Raw genomic sequence first — 21,511 nt, forward strand, 5'->3', positions numbered from 1 at the left:
CCCCATGTCCCAAAGGCCCCTGGATTCCAGGAATTCCGCAGTGTCACAAGGTTCCTTTTTTTCCATAGGGCCCTGCAGTGTCCCAGTTGTGCCTTGATTCCAGGAGTATCCAAATTCTCCCGGGGTTCCTTTGGTCTCAGGAGGTTCCGCAGTGTCCCAGCGGCCCCTTCATTCCAGGCAGGCCCAGGGAGACGAAGCCAAAGACGGAGCCCCGACCCCATCAGCATCTTGGGGGGCGGGGGGGCAGGACCTGGGAAACGGCTGGGAAGGGACTGGGATGGACTGGGATGGACTGGGATGGACTGGGACAGACTGGGACAGACTGGGATGGACTGGGATGGACTGGGACAGACAGGGATGGACTGGGACACCAGGATACACCGGGACCAGGACTGGGACCCAGCAGGACCCCCCGGGAGCAGGATCTGAGCACACTGGGACCCTCCAGGACCAGAACTGGGGCAACAGGGATCAGACTGGGAGCAACTGGGACCACACTGAGGGCTACTGGGAGCAACTGGAGGCCACATAGGATATAGTGGGAGTGCCTTGGAGTCACTGGGATCATACTGGTGGAAACTGGAATGTTACTGGGGCATCTGGGAGTGACTGGGAAGGACTAGGAGCATGCTTAGGGCTCTACTGGGATATCCTGGGAGTGTCTGCAACCATGGTGGGGGTTACTGGGACTGTACTGGGAGTGACTGGGACTATGTGAAGGGGAATTAGGACCGGGATGGGGGCAACTGGAAGGAATTCAGTGACTGGATTTACAATAAAAGCAACTGGGATTGACTGGGACTGTCAGGAGGGAGGACTGGCATCATACTTGGAGTGACTGGATCTGTGCTAGGGGCAACTGGGAGCAACTGGGATCATCCTGGGATCACGGTGGGAGAAGCTTGGCCCATGCTGGGAGCAACTGAGACCACACTGAGGGTGACTGGGGTCAACCTGGGATCATAGCAGGAGTGAGTGGGATCATGCAGGAGGTGATTGGGATCATACTGGGAGCAACTGGGAGTGCACTGGGGATGACTGGAAGTGGCTGTGAGCAACTGGGATCATGCTGGAAGCTTCTGGGGGAAACTTCTGGGGAATGAGTGGGACCACATGGAGGAAACTGGGAGCATCTGGGAGAGACCAGGAGTGACTGGGATCATCCTGGGACTGACTGGGCGCTGAATGCGAAAAATCGGTCCGAGAAACTGCTCAGAGACTTTTTTATCTTTAAGCAGCAAGGTATTTGTTTATTCAACGTTGGGAGTAAGCCAGCTGGCGCTGGACAAACTTGCTCGAAGGCTTCACACAAAATCAGCATTTTTATCCAATCTTCAGCTGGGATTAAATGCATTTCAAGTGATTACAACATCTATCTCTGCATATTAATAACAGGTGGAGTAGAGGTGGAGCTCAGGCAGGGCTTGGGGCGGTGTTTCTCTTGGCCCTCAATCCTGAGGGTACTTCCACTCTTCCTCCATGGCTCTGGGGGCTTCAACTCATCTTCCTCAGCTTGACCTTCCTTCTCTTCCATTCTTCTTGACCCGCTCACTGAAGCTTGGAAAAAGCCCTGGCTCCCGGCCTATTCCTCCTATTCCAATGTCTCCCTGATCCTGCTGTCTCTCTAATTTATCCCCTCGAGGCCTAGGACATGTTCCTGTACTATTCTCTGAAGCTTTGCTCCAGTCAGTAGAACAGAACGAGCACAGATGGTCTTGGATGTTGGTAGCTTGTTAGCAGGCCCCAATTTCTTAGTTAACTCTTTTGGGCCTGGCCTCCTGTTTCCCCAGGGACACAGCCCGGGCCCGGCTGTTCCCATTCCCATTCCACGGGTTTGCATTCCTGTTCCAGGTGTTCCCATACCATTCTAGTTGATCCCATCCCATTCCAGGTGTCCCCATTCCCATTCCAGGAGTTCCCATTCCCATTCCAGATGTCTCCATTCCCATTCCTATTGTCCCCATTCCCATTCCAGGTGTTCCCATCCCACCTCTTTTTTTCCCTATTCCCATTCCAGGTGTTCCCATTCCCATTCCTGGTGTCCCCATTCCAATTCCTGGTGTCCCCATTCTGCTCCCTATGTTCCCGTTCCCATTCCAGGTGTTCCCATTCCCATTCCACGAATTCCCATTCCCATTCCAGGTGTTCCCATCCCAGGTCCTGGTGGCTCCATTCCAATTCCTGGTGTCCCCATTCCCATTCCTGGTGTCCCTAACCTGCTCCCAGTGTCTCCATCCCTCTCCCCGGTGTCCCCATTCCCAATCCAGGTACCCCCATTCCGAGTTCCTGATGTCTCCATTCCCATTCCTGTTGTTCCCAGTCTGCTCCCAATGTTCCCATCCCCATTCCAGGTGTTCCCATTCCCATTCCAGGTGTCCCCATTCCCATTCCCCCTGTCCCCATTCCCATTCCTGGTTCCCAGGAAGGAACTGCCGGATGCCAGAGGAGGAGCCAGAATTTATTGCCCAAAGTAGGAGATTTTCACAAAAAAATTAACCCGTTGGTGATGTCACCACTGTCCCTGTGATGTCACTGCTGTCCCCGTCATGTCACCAATGTCCTTGTGATGTCACCGATGTCCCTGTGATGTCACCAATGTCTCAGTGATGTCACCGCTGTCCCCCTGATTTCACCAATGTCCCTGTGATGTCACCGATGTCTCAGTGATGTCATCGATGTCCCTGTGATGTCACCACTGTCATTTCCCCTGCTGGTTTACCTTAAAACCAGCACACCAGGGCTGTGCCCGACGGGGGTCCCTGTGGATCATCCAACGCGGGTCCTCCCATGGCTGATGGAGTTGGAGCAGCGGCCGAAGCTCTTCCCGCAGTCGGGGCACTCGGGGCTTCTCTTACCGGTGGGACCGTTGGTGGGAAGTCAAGGAAGAGCTCTGCCTGAAGCTCTTCCCACACTCCCCACACTTGTGAGGCCTCTCCCTGATGTGGATGCGAAGGTGGGTGTAGAGGGTGGAGCTGTCCCACATTCCCTACACGTGTAGGGCTGTTCCCCAGTGGGGATGTGCTGGTGGCTGAGCAGCTTGGTGCTTGTGCTGAAGCTCTTCCCACATTCCAAGCACTTGTAGGGCCATTCCCTGGTGTGGATGCAACGGTGTTTGCAAAGGCTGGAGCTGTCCCTGAAGCTCTTCCCACACTCCGCACACGTGTAGGGCCGTTCCCACTGTGGATCATCTGATGGTGGAACAGGTTGGAGCTCTGACTGAAGCTCTTCCCACATTCCTCACACATGTAGGGCCTTTCCCCAGTGTGGATCATCTGGTGTCGCAGCAGGGCGGAGATCTGTTTGAAACTCTTCCCACATTCCCCACACGTGTAGGGCCGTTCCCCAGTGTGGATCATCTGGTGGCTGAGAAGGTGGGAGCTCAGTTTAAAGCTCTTCCCACATTCCCCACACGTGAAGGGCCGTTCCCGACTGTGGATGCGACGGTGGTTGCGGAGGGTGGAGATGTCATTGAAACTCTTCCCACACTCCCCACACGTGTAGGGTCGCTCCCCAGTGTGGACAAGCTGGTGCCTCAGGAGGTTGAATCTCTTGCTGAAGCTCTTCCCACATTCCAAACACCTGAAGGGTTTCTCCCTGCTGGGAGGCTGCTCAGGGATCACCAGCTCGCAGCTCCGCCTCAAGCTCCGGCCGCCTTCCTGGCACACGCTGGCTCTTTCCTCCTCACAGCCCCCTGGGCTGGCTTTGGAGCCCCTCCTGCGGGGGCATCTCCGGCCCTTTTCCTCCCCGCTGCCTTCCTGCGCCGGGGAGCCCTTCAAAACGGCCTCTCCCACCAGGCTCTGCCGGGGGGATTTGTCCTCCGCGCTCTCCGGCCTCACCTCGGGGCCTGGGGCAGGAACCAACAAGGACACGCAGGGGATTTGCCTCCGGCCCACAGGGAAGCCCAAGGACATCCCCCCAACTCCGGCCCCGGCAGGACGGCCACAAAAGACAAAAGACCCACCCAAAGGGGCACTGACTTCCTCCTCACCTGCCTGGGGGTCCCAAGGCATCTTCCTCTTCCTCACAGCCTCCTCCTCCATCCGCCCAAGCTTTGGGAAGCAGAAATCCTGATGGGGGTAAAAACAAGGGGTGAGCGCGTTGCCTTGGGGGTTCCTCCTGCCCAAGTCCAGCTCTAGGACTCACCGGGCATCTTGTGCCCATAAAAACCCCCAAAACACCAACATTAAGCCCAAATTCCCCTCCCAGGAGTTCCCCCTCTCTGCTCTCTGGGGTTAGGGGGGTCCCCTGTCTGGCCTGATGGCACTTCTGCCTGCATTGGGGGTCCCCTTCTCCGGGCTGTCGGGGGTCCCGCAGTTCTGGGGGGTTCCCACTCTCCGGGGTCCCCTTTAGTGTTGCCAGGGGGGTCCCAGGGCTCACTTCTCCCCACTCTGCCTCCCGGGGCCGGCCGGCCCTCCTCTCTCGGCTCCCACCCTCGCAAACCTCTTGGCGCTCTCAGCTCCCACCCCGCCTCAAGGCCCCCCCTCCTCTCCACACTCCAAGGCCTTCCCCCTCCCAGGGACCCCCGCTTAAGGGGCCCGGCGCTCCCTCTCTGCTCCCCCCCTCCAGCATTCCGGGGGTCCCCCAGCTCCGGGATCGCCCCTCTCCGCTCTCCCCACTCCGCGGCTACCGGGATTCCCCCCGGCTCTCACGGGGGCCCCCAAACCGCTCTCGCCCCCCCCGCCATTGCCCAGCGACCGCCAGGACCTTTTGGCTGCTCTTCTTTGTGCTCCCGCTCGGCTCCTCCCTCGGCTGGGCCGCCGCTTTTGGAGGGTTTCCTCCTCCGGGATCCACCCCCCGCAGCCCTTCCCCCCCTGGACCAGCCCCCTTGGGCCCCCCTTGGGCCCCCCTTGGGCCCCCCCCTTGGGCCCCCCTTGCCCAATAAGTCTGATTATACAGACAAGCAATTTGGTTTTAACCCACAAAACCCAAATGTATAACCCAGCACCCTGGAGCATGGTTTTCCTTGGGCCCCCCCGAGTCCAAAGTAAAGGGAGAGGGAAAAAAAACCTGCTGGTGGGAGAGCTGTTGCAATCTGGTCAGGAGTCGTGATTGCAGTCCAGTTGAGGGTGGTGGTCTCAGTCTGGTTGAGAGTGGTGAGCTGTAGCCTTCCTTTCGATCCCACGAGTGGTGGAAAGGTTCTGAAACTCCAGGTTTATATATTCTCCAGTTCAGGCAGGAATGCCCAGTCCTCCCCTCAGAGCAGGGAATTCCATAAAAGGATGCTTAGTTCTTCCCTCAGAGTGGGGAATTCCATAAAAGGATGCTCAGTTCGTTCCCTCAGAGCAGGGAATTCCATAAAAGGATATGAGGATTCTCAGAGCGGGGAATTCCATAAAAGGGTATGAGGACAGGAGCACCCCCCACACCTCGCAGACCCCCCCCCCCCCCCGACAACAGTTCCTGGGAAAATGGCATGGAAGGCCATAAAATACACACTTTTGGGCTACACCCATCCAGTGAGGAATCGGTCCCAGCTGTTCTAACTAGGACACTGTGTCCGTCATCGCTGCCATCATCATCATCATCGGCCTCGTGGCAGTCGGTGTCTGGAAGCTCCGATCCGGTAACTCCCGGGATGGAGGTCGGCAAGGGGCACGGATCCGCCCGGCAGCATTCCGGGGATCCTGTGCCACGGGTGCTGATCCCACTTTCTTTTCATAGGGAAATAGGAATAGAGACATTGGGGACAGGGATGGGGACATTAGGGACATTAGGGATGGGGACACTGGGAGCAGGTTGGGGACAGCAGGAATGGGCATGGGAACTCCAGGAATGGGAATGGGGACATTGGGAGCAGGTTGGAGTCACCAGGAATGGGAATTAGTACACCGGGAATGGGAATGGGGACATGGGAGACCAGGATAGGGATAGTGGGGACAGGAACGGAGACACTGGGAGCAGGTTGGCACAGTAGGAAGTGGGAATGGGGACAGGGATGGGAACCCCAGGAACTGGAATGGGGACAGGAATGGGAACCCCAGGAATGGGAATGGGGACAGGGATGGGAACCCCAGGAATGGGAATGGGGACAGGAATGGGAACCCCAGGAATGGGAATGGGGACAGGGATGGGAACGTGTCTCTCCAGGAGTTGGTTCAATACAAAGGTGGGTCCCTGGCTCGAGGCCACGGGAAGCCCCTTCTTTGGGAATGTCTGGGAACCAGGTGTCAGAGGTGTGAAAAGAGGTGTTGGAATTGTTTCCCAGTGTCCCCCCATTCCCATCTGTGTCTCCCGGGATGGGGTGGGTTGGAGCGGAGCCGCAGGCACTGGGCAGGGGCAGTGGGGGGAGGGCGGCTCTCGGGGACACCGCGGTGGCCGCGGGGAGGGCGGGGGGTCCTTTGTTCGGGGGCTTTTGGGGTTTGTCCGGGACCGGACAGAGCGGGAGCTGATTTTGGCCACCTTGTTCTCTTTTCCTGACAGGAAGTTTTTTCCCCACGGGACACCTCGTGGAGAGTGACCGAGAGAGAGAGAGAGCCCGACCCATCTGGGAGCGAGGTGTTCTGCTTTGGGGACTGCCCTGGGAAAAGGGACTCCTTCATTGCTGGCTGCGAGCACACGGGGCTGAGAGAGCTTTGAACTGCCAGGACAGTTCCTCCCCCCCACCTGGGGATTTGGGACTTGGTTTTGTTTCTTCTGAAAGTTTTTGGTTGCACCATTTGTTGTTTATTCAGATTTTGTTAATAAAAAGCTGCTTCTTTTCCTTTTCCACACTTCCACCTGAAGTCTCTTAATTTCTAAGTTGTAATCTTGTTTAACTAAGACCCAGTGCCCTCAGGGGGAGGAGGAGGAAAGGAGACCAAGAGGTACCGTGGCCACTCAAACTGCAGAGGAACAACCTGTGCCAGTAGCAGCTGCCCCTCTACAGAAGAAATCCAAGACCAAATCAGCTCAGTTAGTGAGGGATGAAGGGGAAGCAGAGCCCTCAGAACAGGAGCAAGAGGCAGGGCCAGAGGTAATCACCAGATCCCCATCCCCGGCTGAGCTGTGAGAGATGTGAAAAGATTTCAGCCTCCAGCTGGGAGAGCCCCTGCTGACCTGGCTGCTCCAGTGCTGGGATATCATGGCCCAGCATATGGAACTAGGTGGGAGTGCAGCCAAGCAACTGGGATCCCTGTCCTGGGATGTTGGGATTGACCAGGGGAGTGGGAAGAGGACAGAGAGGGGATGAGAGCTGGGTACAGGCTTGGGAATTGCCAGGAGGGCTTTTGAAAGGAGCGTAGGGGAAAGGGATGTCTAAGAACAAGTCCCTCAGGAGAGGGAAGCAGAGAGGCTGAGTTTTGACCCCAGCACAAGGGTCTGCAGGGCAGAACAGAGAATATGCCCACAGAAGATTCTTGTGCGTCTTTGCAGTTCTGACAGGCACTTCTTGTCACAGCCTGTCCTCTCCATTCCAGAATAGGCTCTGGCAACCAAAGAACCAACACCCCACAAGGTCAGAATGCAGCCCAACCCGTGTGCCATGGGCCCCATTGTGATGTCACAGCCTGTCCTCTCCATTCTGGAATAGCCCCTGGAAACCAAAGAACCAACACCTCACACCCCCACAGTGCAGCCCCACCTGTCTGCCACGGGACTCTTTGGGATGTCACGGCCTTTCCCCCAGGAAAGAAAGCCTGGAACCTTCGGGTTTCACATGCAGTTGGGGGGACACCCTGGGCACTCCATGGGCAGCAAGAGCTTTCTGTCCTGCCACCTTTTGTCTGGCAGGAATCTTCAGCTCTGTTCAGTTTGGGCAGTCAGACTGGCAATATCAGTGCAGGGCTCCTGCAAGTGAACGACAGCCCTTCCCTCCAGGAAAGAAACCCCTTACCCTCGGTCTCTTCTCCTGTTCCTTAAAACACAACCTGCAGGGGAGCTTTCTGGGATCTCTTCTCTTGGGAATTGGGAAGACAGACCCACTCCCATGTTTACACCTCAGGCAAAACCACCCTTTTACACCTTTCCCAACCCTCCCCAACCTTTCCCAAAGTCCAGATTTTACAGGTATCCTGTAATTATGGCCCAATCTTACTGATATGGTTTGAACCTGACTCCCTGCCAAGTCTCCAAACCTCACCACCAGAGTTCCCCCCTCAAACCTCAGGGAGAAGAGGGAGAAAAAAAAAACCTAAGAAAACCCGAAACGAGAGAGAGAACCAAAGTGAGATATATATTTACACTTATATACAATTAAAATAAGGGAAAGGGAAGGGGGAAGGGAAAAGGAACACACCCAAAATATTATATATATATAAATATCCCAATTAGCAGCCCAATATCTATCCACTAAAAGAGTTAGCAAAGAAATAGCTCACTACTCTCCTGGGACAACCAAGGGTCGCTCCGGAACGATCACCGGCAACCTCTGTCTCCCAAGGTCAGCAAGGCCTAACCAGGCCTCGCTCCCCAACACGGCAGATCAACAGCAGGGAACCTGCACCTCCAAGCCGCCGGAAGGAAAGAGAGCGAAGGCCTCTCCTCCTTTCTTCTTATAATCTGGCTTACGTAAAAATCGTAGGGAATACTGGGTAAATCTGGACCCTTCCTTGGTTACAAACTAGTCACCAAGGAAGGCCTAGCCCAAACCACTACATTCTCCACCCCTTATTCCATACTATTTTTACGTAACACCTATATCTCACGTTCGCCTACATCCCGTGCGTATATATACACATATACATATATATATATATATAGTCCTTGTTGGTCTCTCAGCGCAGTTGTCTCGTCGTTGGAAAATCAATACCGATGTCAGTTCAGTTCAGTCCAGATCTTTGGTCTCCTCAGTCACAATTACAGTTCTGATTTATGGCTGTTTCATCACTGGACTGTCTCATCACTGGATACCAGCACCAGCTTAGTTCAGGTCTCTCTCTCTCTCATCTGGTGACTGGCTTCCTGTGAAAACACAACTCAGGACATACAATCAGTTTTTCCCCAAGGCTAAATTTCCTTGAGGCACACACTGGATGACTCGATCCTTCCTCATTATCCACCACCTATTTCCTGGCCCTTGAGCAAAGACAATCCCACGAACGGGTTTGTCTTGGCCTGAGGCAGGGGTAACCCAAACAGCTTTCCCTAGCATTCCCCTCAAATGGATTGCTGGAACTTTATCTCCATCAACAATGTGAAGGGATTCTGCTTGTGCGGGGCCAGCTCAATTGACAGAACCCCTGGTGTTAACTAGCCAGGCAGCCTTGGCTAAGTTCTTGTCCCAGTTTTTATAAGTCCCCTCACCTAGTGACTTTAGAGTTGTCTTCAACAGTCCGTTATATCTCTCAACCTTCCCAGCAGCTGGTGCATGATAAGGAATGTGGTACACCCATTCGATACCATGTTCCCTCGCCCAAGTGGTGACTAATTCATTTTTGAAATGAGTCCCGTTGTCTGACTCAATACGTTCTGGGGTCCCATGTCTCCACAGGACTTGCTTTTCAAGGCCCAGAATGGTATTCCGGGCCGTTGCGTGGGGCACTGAAAAAGTCTCTAACCATCCCGTTGTTGCTTCATTAGCTTGCTTCTTGGACACCTGGGCATCTACATGGTGGACTCTCACATTCAGACTCTTCGCTCTGGCAGCGATGTCCTGCCACAAGTCAGCAGCCCAGATGGGTTTTCCTCCACGCCTCCAGTTCATCTTCTTCCATCGGTCTAACCATCCCCATAGGGCATTGGCTATCATCCACGAGTCTGGGTAGAGGTAGACTCTCGGCCAACCTTCTCATTCAGCAATGTCCAGGGCCAATTGGACGGCTTTGAGTTCCGCAAATTGACTGGACTCGCCTTGACCTTCTACAGCTTCTGCCACTCGTCGGGTGGGATTCCAAATGGCTGCTTTCCACTTCCGGTGGCAAAAGGCCTTAAAATCAAGTACCCAAAATTCATGGTCTGTTCTTTTTCCCAGAAAAGAAGGGGTGGTGAACTCTCCAGACCAGGGAATTGGAAGATCTCCCCAAAACTCCTTTGGTACACGCTGCAGGGCCAACGATTCCTCTGCTCTGCCCTGTCGGTGCTGCTTTGTCTCATCTGGGTCCCCAGAAACCGTCAGGCAAAGCCGGGGAATAAAATCTCTGAGCAGAGATTGGGTTCCAGAGGTGACCCTACTTCATTCAGCGCTGAAGGGACACAGGAATTGCTTTCTAACACCTGTACATCAGTTCTCAAAACTTTAACTATTTTCACATTTTAGCAGACAAAGGAATTCCTGTCCATTGGCTCACCAGTTCTCTGCAGGAATTCTTATTCTCTCTTCTATTGACTCTGGATTTCTCATTTTGCATGATGCTTAGTCCACAGTTTTTGTCCTTTTCTTGTCTTTTCCCTGGATAGGGAGAGCCTCAGTAACTGTCTGTGTTAGTTCTGTCTTTGTCTGGTTTCTCTAAGGGTCTTTGTGATTTAGAAATTCTGCCTTCTTGGTGTCCAGGTCTCAAAAATAGATTTCTCTACCAGGTCTCTGACCACTGAAATATGGCAGGCCTTAAACTTTTCCTTTGTTTTTCTAACAAATGGCCATGGGCCAGAACTTGTCCATCACCCATTGTCTCTTGCCCCCATTCAATCTCCTGCCAGCAGTTTCTCCCCACTGCTGGGTGGGCTCCTTTGTCAAGCACTAGAACTTGTTGGGTAACAGGCCCAGTCCTGTTGCCTATTTTTCGTGGGGATCTGCAGGAGGGCATTGAGTCTTCCAGGAGCAAATTGGCAGAGGACCCCAAGCTGGCTTGCAGTGTGGATGTGCTGGAGGGTAGGAAGGCTGTGCAGAGGGACCTGGACAGGCTGGACCTCTGGGCCGAGCCCGTGGGCATGAGGTTCAAGAGTGCCTTTGGTGCCTTTGGGGCCTCTGGCCACAACAACCCTGTGCAGCTCCAGGCCAGGGGCAGAGGAGCTGCAAAGGGTCCCCGTGGGAGAGGCCCTGGGGGTGCTGGTGGACAGAGGCTGAACCTGAGCCAGCGGGTGCCCGGGTGGGCAAGAAGGCCAAGGGCAGGCTGGCCTGCATCAGAAAGAGTGTGGCAGCAGGAGTAGGGCAGGGATTCTTCTGCTGGACTGGGCACTGGTGAGGCCACCCCTGGAGTGCTGTGTCCAGCTCTGGGCCCCTCAATTCAGGGAGAACCTTGAGGGGCTGCAGTGGGTGGAGAGCAGGGCAATGGAGCTGGGCAAGGGTCTGCAGTGCATGGCCTGTGGGGAGCAGCTGAGGGAGCTGGGCTTCTCCAGCCTGGAGAAGAGGAGGCTCGGGGCTGACCTTCTCCCTGTCCACAACTTCCTGACAGGAGGCTGGAGCCAGGTGGGGGTCAGCCCCTTCTCCGAGGCAACAGGCAATAGGACAAGAGGACACGAGGACCTGCCTGTCGGGGGCTGTTTGTCAGGGACAGGAGCAGGACTTTTTGGAGAGAAACAGGGATTAGGTATTGAAATGGGCTGCCCAGGGAGGTGGTGGAGTCACTGTCCCTGGAGGTGTTTAAGCAAAGACTGGCCATGGCACTGAGTGCCGTGCTCTGCTTGACGTGCTGGGGATGGGGCGTAGGCTGGACGCCGGTTGATCTCACAAGTCTCTGCCAAGCTCAGGGACTCTGGGCTTCTGTGCCACCCCAGCCTTTGGGGACAGCGTGCTGGTGGCTCAGAGGCTCCGTCCTTGCCTTGCCTTGCCCATCTCCTGGCTGCCAGGCAAGGGCCTTGTGACATCACAGCCTCTGTGGAACAGCGTGGGGGCTGAAAAGTGTCAGTGCTGCGTCCCCGTGCCCAGAGCCTGGGCAGAAGTCGGCTGGCAGGGACGGGCAGAGACTGTGCAGAGGTGTCAGCTCGTCCCGCAGCAGCACCATGCCCAGCCAGGGCATCTCCTGGCTCCTCAGGCTCTCGGTGCTCCTGCTCTTGCCTGGCCCACTGGAGCCTTGCAGCCGTGCCACAGGTGCCACTGCTGAGAACCGGGGTTTGCCTTGGATGGCCCCTTGCCAGAAAAGGCAGGAGAGGCTGGAGAGAGGGGAAGGAGGGGGGTCAGGCCGCTGGGATGGTGCCGGCGGGCCGTGAGCCCGAAGCCAGCAAGGCCTTGGGCCCACCCGGTGTCAGGGGAGGACTGAGAGCCCCCAGGGAGGAGGAAAGCTGGGCAGGCCCCAAGGCTCCTGGGCCTCTTCCTTGGCAGCCCTTTGGCCAAGGCCCCGAGGCACAGGTGGGGCTCAGCCCCTGCCCAGCAATGGGGCACAGGCTGAGCCCCAGGGACACCAGAGCCAGGCGGCCTGAGCTCTTCTTCCTGCAGCGTCTGCCTGGGGCAGCCCAGCCAGGCCTGAGTCTCTGCAGGAGAGGCCAAGCCCAGCCAGAGAGGGCTCAGCCCTCTGAGGCTGCACTCACTGCAAAGGGAACAAACCATTGGCCCAGAGGACATCCTGCCCCCAAATGGAGAACTGGAAAGGTCAAGAAGAAAAAAGTCACCCCCCTCCATTAGTCAAGAAATGTTCAGACCTCTTTCCTAAAAGCATCCAGGACTCAGGTCACTGAGTTTTCTCTCTGACAAGGGTTTTCCATGGTTCCCTTCAATTCCCAGCCCGCCCAGGATCAGTTTTAGGGTCCCAACACCTACTTTTTCCTCCCTCTCCCACCCCTTACACATCATTCCCCCAGTCCCCAGCCCCCTCATGCTCAGTTTAGGGGTACCTTTTCCCCACTCTTCCGACCTCTCCCTCCCCTTTTCGATCATCCCCCAATCCTCAGTCTCCCTCCCCCTCCACCTTTGGGGGGTCCCACTCTCCTCCCACTCAGTCTGGGGTCCCACCACCTTTTTTATCCCCTCTGACTCACCGATCCCCCTCTTCCCAACACCCCCTCTCACCCGACAGCTCCTCACCTTCAGCGGGGGGGGCTCCCCATAAAACCAGAGCCCATAAATGTCCCCCCCAAAAAAGGGGTTAGGTGGGGTCCTGGATGGACTCTGAGTGAGTTTGGGGGTTCCTTGGGGGGCTGTGGGGTGGTTTAAGGGGGTCCCAGCACACTTTGGGATGTGTTGGATGCCATGTTGGGGTGCAGATGTCCCCCCAAAGCTCCCCCAGAACAGGGGGACACAAGGGGGGGGCACAGAGGGGTCCCCATTCCTGATCCATCCTGGAGCAATCACATGGGGGGCAACTGGGATCAGAGGGGGAGCAGCTGGGCCCCTGCTGGGCTCATACTGGGACCATCCTGGGAGTGACTGCAAGAATACTGGGAGTATGTGAGAGGGACTGCAACCATACTGGGGATGACTGGGATCAAACTGGATTTGTACTGGAACTGTCTGCAATTACCTGGGATCATACCGGGGGTGACTGGACACATACTGAGATCATACTGGGAGCAACTGGGACCATGCAGGGGCAAATGGCATCGTCCAGGCAGTGACTGAAAGTGCCTGGGGCCAGACTGGACTCAGACTGGGAGTCCCTGAGAGGGAAAGGAACCATCCTAGGGGGGACTGGGAGCAACTGGGACCACCTTGGGGGCAACTGGGATCCTATTGGGAGTGACTGGGATCCTAGTGGGAGTGACCAGGACCATATTGGGACCATGCTGAGAGTGACTGTCAGTGCCCAGGATCATACTGAGAGCAACTGGGATCATGCTGGTGGCACAAAGGACAGAGGGAGGGGAGGGGAAAAGGGAGGGGAGGGAAAGAGAGGGGAGGGGGAAGTTTAGAAAGGATAAAGAGGAAAGAAAGACAAAAGAAAAGAAGAAAAATAAGAGAAAAAGCCGAGTTTAAACATTCAGTAAATGTGTGAGTCCCTGAGAGCTCCCAGGTCAAAGGCAGGGGAAGTGTTTGCAGGGGACAGGAGCCTGTTCAGGGCTCAGGAGCTGCTGCTGCCCAAAGGGAGGAAACGCACCGAGGGCTCGGAGCAGAGTTTGTGCTTTGGGGCCTTTGCCAAGAACCCGCAGGAGGGAAAGCAGTTCCAGCCAGGGGGGCCCAGGGGCTCCCAGCACGGGCCCAGGGGCTCCCAGTCACCCCCAGGATGGGCCCAGTCACCCCCAGGATGGGCCCAGTCACCCCCAGGATGGGCCCAGTCACCCCCAGGATGATCTCAGTCACTTTTAGTCATGCCCAGTCTGATCCCAGCATGATCCCAGTCACTCCCAGTCTGATTCCATTCTCTCCTAGTAGGATCCAAGTTACCCCCTGTAAGTTCCCAGTTGCTCCCAGTTAGTCCCAGTATAATTCTGGTGTTTCCCATTATATCTCAGTTGCCCCCAGTGTGGTCCCACTCGCTCCCAGTCGTTTCCAGTAGCTTCCAGCATGATTCCAGTTGCTCACAGCCACTCCCAGTCACCCCCAGTGTGGTCCCAGTCACTCCCAGGATGGCTGCAGACACTCCCAGTATATCCCAGTTGCCCTCAGGATGCTCGTAGTCATAACCAGTTACTTCCACTTGCCCCAGGATGCTTCCAGTTCCCATCAAGACAATCCCAGTCACTCCCAGTCTATGCCAGTTGCCTCCAGTATACACCTTGTCACTCCCAGTTACTCCCAGTTCCACCATACTTCCAACATGGCCCCACTGGCTCCCAGTTCCACCCTGTGTAGTTTTACTCACTCCCAGTATGATCCCGGGTACTGACAGTCACTCCCAGGATGGTTCCAGTATGGCCCTGGATCCCAATCACTCCCAGTCACTCCAAATAGGATCCAAGTCACTCCCAATTGGATCCCAGTTACCCCCAAGGTGGTCTCAGTTGCTTCCAGTATGATCCCAGTTGCCCCCAGTGTGGTTCCAGTTGCTCCAATCCACCCCTTCTGTGCTTCCAGTCACTCCCAGTATCATCCCTGTCACTCCCAGCCACTCCCAGTAGATCCCACTTGCCTCCAACATGCTCCCAGTCACCCCCAGTATCACCTCACTCACTTTCAGTCATGCCCAGTATCATCCCACTATGATCCCTGTCACTCCCAGTACAATACCAGTCTCTCCTAGTAGGATCCAAGTTACCCCCTGCGTGGTCCCAGTTGCTTCCAGTCACCCCACTCGAGTTCCACTCCCTCCCAGTCCCTCCCAGGACCATCCCAGTAGGATCCCAGTGACACCCCAGATGGTGGCACTCACACCCAGGATGAACCCAGACATGCCCTGGCACTCCCAGGATAAAGCCATTTGCCCCCAGCAGGGTCCCAGTTCCTCCCAGTCACTGACTATGGTTCCAGTTGTTCCCAGGATGATCCCTGGCACTCCCAGTCACTCCCACTATGATCCCAGTCAGTCTCAGTATGATCCCAGTCCCTCCTGGTCTCTCCCAGTATACCTCAGTTGAAGTCAATGTGGTCCCACTCACTCCCAGTTGCTCCCAGTATCTTCCAGCATAATCCCAGTTGCTCACAGCCACTCCCAGTCACTCCCAGTGTGGTCCTAGTTGCTCCCAGTTTTTCTACTGTGATCCCAGTTGCTCCCAGTTGCCCTGAGCAGAGACCCAGTTGCTTCCAGTATGATCCCTGTCTGATCCCAGTCTGATCCCAGTAATATCCCAGTATTATCCCAGTACAATCACAGTTGTCCCCAGCATGGGCCAAGTTGCTCCCAGTTGCCTCCAGCACAGATCCAGTCAATCCAAGTGTGATGCCAGTCTTCCCCCAGCATGGTCGCAGTCAATCCCAGTTGCCCCATTGTAGATCCAGTCATTCCCAGTCACTCCCAGTGTGGTCCCAGTCGCTCCCAGTATGATCCCAGTAACCTCCAGCGTGATCCCACTTGCTCCCAGTATATCCCAGTTGCACCAACACGGTCCCAACTGCCCTCAGAATGCTCCCAGTCATTCCCAGTATGACCCCAGTCACCCTCACTGTGGGCCCAGTTGTCCCCAGCATGGCCAAGCTGCTCCCAGTTGCCTCCAGCACAGATCCAGTCAATCCAAGTGTGATCCCAGTCTTCCCCCAGCATGGTCCCAGCCAATCCCAGTTGCACCACTGTAGATCCAGTCACTCCCAGTTGCTCCCAGTTGCCCCCCACATGGTCCAACTCACTCCCAGTGTGCTCCCAGTCCCCCCCACGATGGTTGCAGACTCTCCCAGTAAATCCCAGTTGCCCTCAGCATGCTCACAGTCATGCCCAGTTACTTCCACTTGCCCCAGGATGCTTCCAGTTCCCATCAGGACAATCCCAGTAACTCCCAGTCACTCCCAGTCTATGCCAGTTTCCTCCAGCATGCACCCTGTCATTCCCAGTCACTCCCAGTTTCACCATACTTCCAGCATGGCCCCACTGGTTCCCAGTTCCCCCCTGAATACTTGCAGTCACTCCCAGTATGATCCCAGTCACTTACAGTCACCCCCAGGATGGTTCCAGTATGGCCCTGGTCACTCCCACTAGGACCCAGTCACTCCCAGTTGGATCCCAGTTGCCCTCAAGGTGGTCCCAGTTGCTCCCAGTATGATCCCACTGTGAGTCCAGTCACCCTCAGTACAATCCCAGTAACTTGCAGACACTTCCAGTACGAATCCAGTTTAATCCCAGTCACTCCCAGTATGACCCCAGTCACACTCACTGTGTCCCCAATTTCTCCCAGCATTGGCCAAGCTCTCCAACTGTGATCCCAGTATGATCCCAGTACTCGCCAGCATGGTCCCAGTTGCTCCCAGTTTCTCCCAGTGTGATCCCAGTTGCTCTACGTTGTCTCTAGGATTGACCCAGTCACTCCCTGTAAGATCCCAGTCTGATCCCAGTATGAGCCCAGCAGGGGCCCAGCTGCTCCCAGGATGATCCCAGTTGCCCCCAGCGTGGTTCCAGTTGCTCCCATTCACCCCTATTATGGTTCCACTCACTCCCAAACACTCCCAGTATATCCCAGTTGCCCCCAACATGCTCCCAGTTGCTCCCAGTATGATCCCAGTTGCCCCAGTTCTGGTCCCGCTGGCTCCAGTCCAGGTCTGGGTGTATCCCGGTGTCCCCCCTGTCCCCCCACCCCGCTCTCACCCCCTTTTCTCTCCCCACAGAGCTCCTGAGCCGCCGGCGGCCGCAGCCCCTCCCCGTGGCCTCGGGCCCAGCCGGGACCCCCCAGTCCAGCCCCACCTGCACTTTGGGGGGTCGTGTGTCCTCCCCGGCCCTGCTTTTGTTCACACCCCAGCCGGCTGCTCCCAGTGTTCCCAGTAAAGCTTCCCAGTTCTCTGCAGTCCCGGTTTTTGGGGGGGCAGTGAGGGGGCTCTGAAAATCCCAGGAATGGGGGGTTTGGGCACTTCCAGACCCACAAAATCCTTTGAACAGGACTTTTGGGGACATTCAGACCCCAAAAATCTTGGGAACATGGGGGCTTTCCTAGAACCCAGAAGTTACAGGAACATCGTGGTTGGGGCTCTCCCTGACCCCAAAATATTGGAAAAGAGGGGCTTGGACACTCCTAGACCATGAAACGCATGGGAATAGGGGGTTGGGGCACTCCCAGACCCTACAAATCCCCGAGAAAGTTGGCTTGGGCACATCCAGAGCCCAAAATATTGGAAAAGAGGGGACTGGACACTCCCAGACCCTAAAAGTCCCAGGCAGAGTGGGATTTGGGAAGCGTCACACCCCCAGAATCCCAGGAACTGGAGGTTTTTGGGCACTCGGGGCCGCCCAGAACTTCATTCCCACGTACCCAGGCCAACCCAAACGCCAACCCCAGGAATCCGGGAACTCCCAGAACCCACCTTGGACCCCCCAAAACCCGGGCAGGGTCAGCAGCAGCAGCCAATGGGAGCGAGCGCTGTTGGTGCGTCATCAGCTGCCGGGCAGACCCGTCCGGAACGGAGCCCTCCCCGAGCTCAGCCAGTCAGAGAACGCCCTCAACTCATTTTGGGGACCCGTGGGAGCTGCGGGAGCCCTGGCTGGGCATTTTTGGTGGGCCCTGAGCTCCCCCCTCCCCCGCAGCCCGCGGACCCCCCGAACCCCCCAGCCCCGGGGCTGCCGCGGGGGCCCCCAACGGCCCTCAGCCAATCCCAAAGCGCCCACGCCGCCCGCGCCCAATCCCAGCGCGCCGCGCTGATGACTCATCAGTCGCCGGGAAGACGCCTCGAAAAAAGGGCCCCAACTGCGCCCTCAGCCAAGCCCAGCGCGCCCCAAACCCCCCAAAACGGCGCCGCCCGGCTGGTTTGGGGCTGTCAGCAGCTGTCCGGCGCTGGGCATGGAGCGTGTGCGGGGAGCTGGGGCCGTGCTGGCGGTGCTGGTGGTGCTGGGAGCCCCCCCGGCTGCGGGCGAGGAGCTGTCGGGTGAGCGGGGGGGGGCGGGCAGGGGGGTCGGGTGGGAAAGGGGGGGAAAGAGGGGAGAAAAGAGGGGGTGGGAGCCCCAAAAGTGGGAGGGAGGGGGGTTGGAAGGCTCGGAGTGAGTGGGAGGGGGGTGAGAGCCCCAAAGTGAGTGCGGGGGGATCTGGGGATTGTGGGGCCGGTGGGAAAGGGGTGGGAGAGGGGGGCAAAGGGGTGTGGGAGAGCAGGCAGAGGGGTGCCCTGGGGGTCCCTGGGTGTCCCTTGAGCCCTGGAGTGGTTCCCTGGGGCTCTGGGGGGGTCGGATGTGCAGTGGGGGGGTCCCCAACCCCTCTGTCCATCCGTGGGGGGCTGATGGGGGGTTTCCCCCCAGCCAAGAGCCGGTGCTGGGGCGTCCATGGGGCAGAGGGGGGTGGGAAAGGGGGGTCCGGGGTGGCTCCCTGAGCTCCCACCCTGCTGTGGGGGGCTGGGGGATGATGGGGGGGAACGGGGCACCCCCTACCCCGTGTCCTGCACACACAGGGGTGTTCCAGTTGTTGTCTCCGAGCGAGTGTCACTTCATCAACGGCACCGAGCGGGTGAGGCTCGTGGACAGGTACATCTACAACCGGGAGCAGCTCCTGCACTTCGACAGCGATGTGGGGGTCTATGTGGGGGACACCCCGTTTGGGGAGATCCAGGCCAGGTACTTCAACAGCAACCCAGAAATCATTGAGCGTAAACGGGCTGAGGTGGACACGTTCTGCCGGCACAACTACGAGGTGTACACTCCACCTGCTATGGAGAGGAGAGGTGAGCCTGGGGCACAGCGGGTCCCCTGGGCCCTCCCCCGGGAATGACCCTGGAGCCCCTCAAACCCTCACTGGGAATCACCCCAGACCCCACAGCCCTCCCTGTGCCCATCCCCTTGCCTTTTCCCCACTCCCAGTTCCTCCCAGTCCGTCCCAGTGTCTCCCAGTCCTTCCAATGCTCCCTAGTCACTCCCAGTCCATTCCAGTTATTCAGAGTCCATCCCAGTCCATCCCAGTCTCTCCCAGTGCCCCCCCCGCGTCTCCACCCCGCTGGGGCCACCGAGCTCCCGCCCCTCAGCCAATCCCAGCGCGTCTCTGTGATGACGCTCCAGTTGCCAGGCAGACCCAAACCAAAGACTTCCCTCCCCAGGACTCAGCCTCCCAGTCCCGAGCGCTCCTTCCCAGTCCACACCAGTCACTCCCAGTCTTTCCCAGTCACTCCCAGTCCCTCTCCCTCCACTCCCAGACCCTCTCACTCCATTTCCAGTCGTTCTCACTTCACTCTCACATCTCCCAACTCTCTCCCCAGTGCCCCCCCAGCCCAGCCCCTTCTCCCCCAGTCTATTCCCAGTCCCTCCCACTGCCATCCCAGTCCCTCCCACTGCCATTCAAATCCCTACCAATGTCCTCCAAGCCCTCTGCCCTTCCCCCCAGTGCCCCCCAGCTCAGCCCAGTGTCTCCCCCGTCCCTCCCAGTGCCCCCCAGTGTGTCCATCTCGCTGGTGCCGTCGAGCTCCCAGCCCGGCCCCGGCCGCCTGCTCTGCTCCGTGATGGATTTCTACCCTGCGCCGGTGCAGGTGAGGTGGTTCCAGGATGGGCAGGAGCTGCCGGAGCACGTGGTGGCCACCGACGTGGTCCCCACCGGGGACTGGACCTACCAGGTGCTGGTGCTGCTGGAAATCCCCCCCCGGCGTGGGGTCACCTACAGCTGCCAGGTGGAGCACGTCAGCCTGGAGCACCCCCTCAGCCGGCACTGGGGTACGGCCCGGCCCCCCCAGCACCGGGGGCACACTGGCAGCGGTGCCGGGGGTGAAGGGGGCAACTGGGGGCGACTGGGAGGGAGTCTGGTGGGTGCTGGGGGTGATGGGAAGGGGGTTGGAGGGTCCTAAAGGGGCCAGGAGGGGCTGGGTGGGATCCCTGCAGGGGCTGGGAAGGGACTGGCAGGAGGTTTCAGGGACCCCCGGGTGGACTGGGGGAGAGCGGGCTGGGCTCTGTGGGGTGCCGGGGGGTGCGTGGGAGGAGGTTTTGGGGGTGCTGACCCCCCCGGCTCCCCCCAGAGATGCCACCGGACACCGTCCACAGCAAGATCCTGGTGGGGGTCGGGGGCTTTGTCTTGGGCTTGGTCTTCCTGGCGCTGGGGCTCGGCTTCTACCTGCGGGAGAAGGTAAAGGGGGGTCCCCAAATGGGGGTTGTGTCCCCCCCCTTGCTCTCCCACAGCCTCTGTGCCCCCCCAGCCCCTTTGCTCTCACCCCCTTTTCTCTCCCCACAGAGCTCCTGAGCCGCCGGCGGCCGCAGCCCCTCCCCGTGGCCTCGGGCCCAGCCGGGACCCCCCAAACCCTGCGCTCATTTGGGGGGGTCGCCTGTCCCCCCCTTCCCTGCATTTCTTCCCACACTAACCAGCTGTTCCCACTGTTCCCAGTAAAGCTTCTCAGTGCTCTGCAGTCCTGGGTGTTTGGAGAGGTGGGGGGGGTGTGCAAAAATCCCAGGAATGGGGGAGGTTGGGCACTGCAACAACTACAGAATCCTGGGAGCAGCGGGATTTTTGGCACTCCCAGACCCTAAAACTCCTGGGAACTGAGGGGTCTGGACACTCCCAGCCATTTAAAATAATGGGAACAGGGGGTTGGGCACTCCCAAACCCACAAAATCCTGGAGAAAGGTTGTTTGGACACATCCCGACCAAAACCAGTGGACAAGAGGGATTGGACACTCCCAGACTCTAAAACTCCCGGGAACATTGGGGTTTAGGCACACTAAGACCCACAAAATCCCGGGAACTCGGGGCTTTGGGAAACATCAGCCCCTCAAAATCTGGGAACAGGGTCTTTGGGCACATTCAAACCCCAAAAATTCTGAGAACAGGGGGGTTTGGGTACTCCCAGACTCCCAAAATCCCAGCAACAGGGGGTTACTGGACACCCGCGGACACCCAGAACCTCATTCCTACGTATCCAGGGCACCCCAAACCCCATCCCCAGCAATCCGGGAACCCCCAAAACCCACCTCGGACCTCCCAAGGCCCGGGCGGGGTCAGCAGCAGCAGTAGCCAATGGGAGCGAGCGCTGTTTTTTCGTCATCAGTTGCCGGGTAGACGAGTCCCGAGCTGAGCCCCGATCGGACTCAGCCAATCAGAGACCGCCCTGAGCTCGTTTTTTGGTCAACGGGGGCACTCCCAGACCCCCAAAATCCTGGAGAAAGGTGGGTTTGGACACATCCAGACCCTAAAAATCCTTGGAACGGGGGTTTTGGAAGTTCCCAGCCCCCCAAGAAACCAAGGGACAGGGGAGTTGGGAGCAATCAGACACTAAAAATTTTGGGAACATGGGGGTGTGGGCTCTCCTAGACCCTAA

At 57.6% G+C, this 21,511-nt stretch overlaps 3 protein-coding genes across 17 annotated transcripts in view; 1 reads left to right on the plus strand and 2 right to left on the minus strand.

Annotated features, from left to right (window-relative positions):
• LOC127464000 (class I histocompatibility antigen, F10 alpha chain-like) overlaps window positions 1–21,511 on the minus strand; it is a 189,835-nt gene that overhangs the window by 56,574 nt on the left and 111,750 nt on the right. The window lies entirely within an intron of this gene.
• Window positions 1–21,511, minus strand: part of LOC127464006 (gastrula zinc finger protein XlCGF7.1-like) — a 118,585-nt gene that overhangs the window by 25,236 nt on the left and 71,838 nt on the right. The window contains exons 2-3 of one of the 6 annotated variants that reach the window (XM_051774108.1): window positions 3,989–4,067; window positions 3,580–3,844 (exon numbers count right to left, since the gene is read on the minus strand). The exons of 2 other annotated variants lie outside the window; for them this stretch is intronic. In XM_051774108.1, the coding sequence (XP_051630068.1) occupies window positions 3,580–3,844; window positions 3,989–4,040 (317 nt within the window). In that variant the 5' untranslated portion in view covers window positions 4,041–4,067. 3 more of the 6 variants (XM_051774107.1, XM_051774109.1, XM_051774105.1) reach the window with 3 other exon arrangements.
• On the plus strand, window positions 17,679–20,569 carry LOC127464011 (class II histocompatibility antigen, B-L beta chain-like). Its single transcript, XM_051774113.1, has 5 exons — window positions 17,679–18,160; window positions 18,674–18,943; window positions 19,638–19,919; window positions 20,219–20,325; window positions 20,431–20,569. The coding sequence occupies exons 1-5, from the start codon at window positions 18,076–18,078 to the stop codon at window positions 20,437–20,439; spliced, it is 753 nt and encodes a 250-aa protein (XP_051630073.1). The 5' UTR covers window positions 17,679–18,075; the 3' UTR covers window positions 20,440–20,569.

Source organism: Manacus candei, unplaced genomic scaffold, assembly GCF_025592945.1.
Source record: "Manacus candei isolate 608988 ecotype Guabito, Panama unplaced genomic scaffold, ASM2559294v1 h1tg000185l, whole genome shotgun sequence".
NCBI classification, from domain to species: domain Eukaryota; kingdom Metazoa; phylum Chordata; class Aves; order Passeriformes; family Pipridae; genus Manacus; species Manacus candei.

Bases quoted from the DNA above. Each gene is read 5' to 3' on its own strand.
- LOC127464011 (XM_051774113.1), top strand. From the start codon at position 18,076: ATGGAGCGTGTGCGGGGAGCTGGGGCCGTGCTGGCGGTGCTGGTGGTG. The intron at 18,161-18,673 runs GTGAGCGGGGGG...CTGCACACACAG, and splicing joins TGCGGGCGAGGAGCTGTCGG to GGGTGTTCCAGTTGTTGTCT. The intron at 18,944-19,637 runs GTGAGCCTGGGG...CGTCCCTCCCAG, and splicing joins ACCTGCTATGGAGAGGAGAG to TGCCCCCCAGTGTGTCCATC.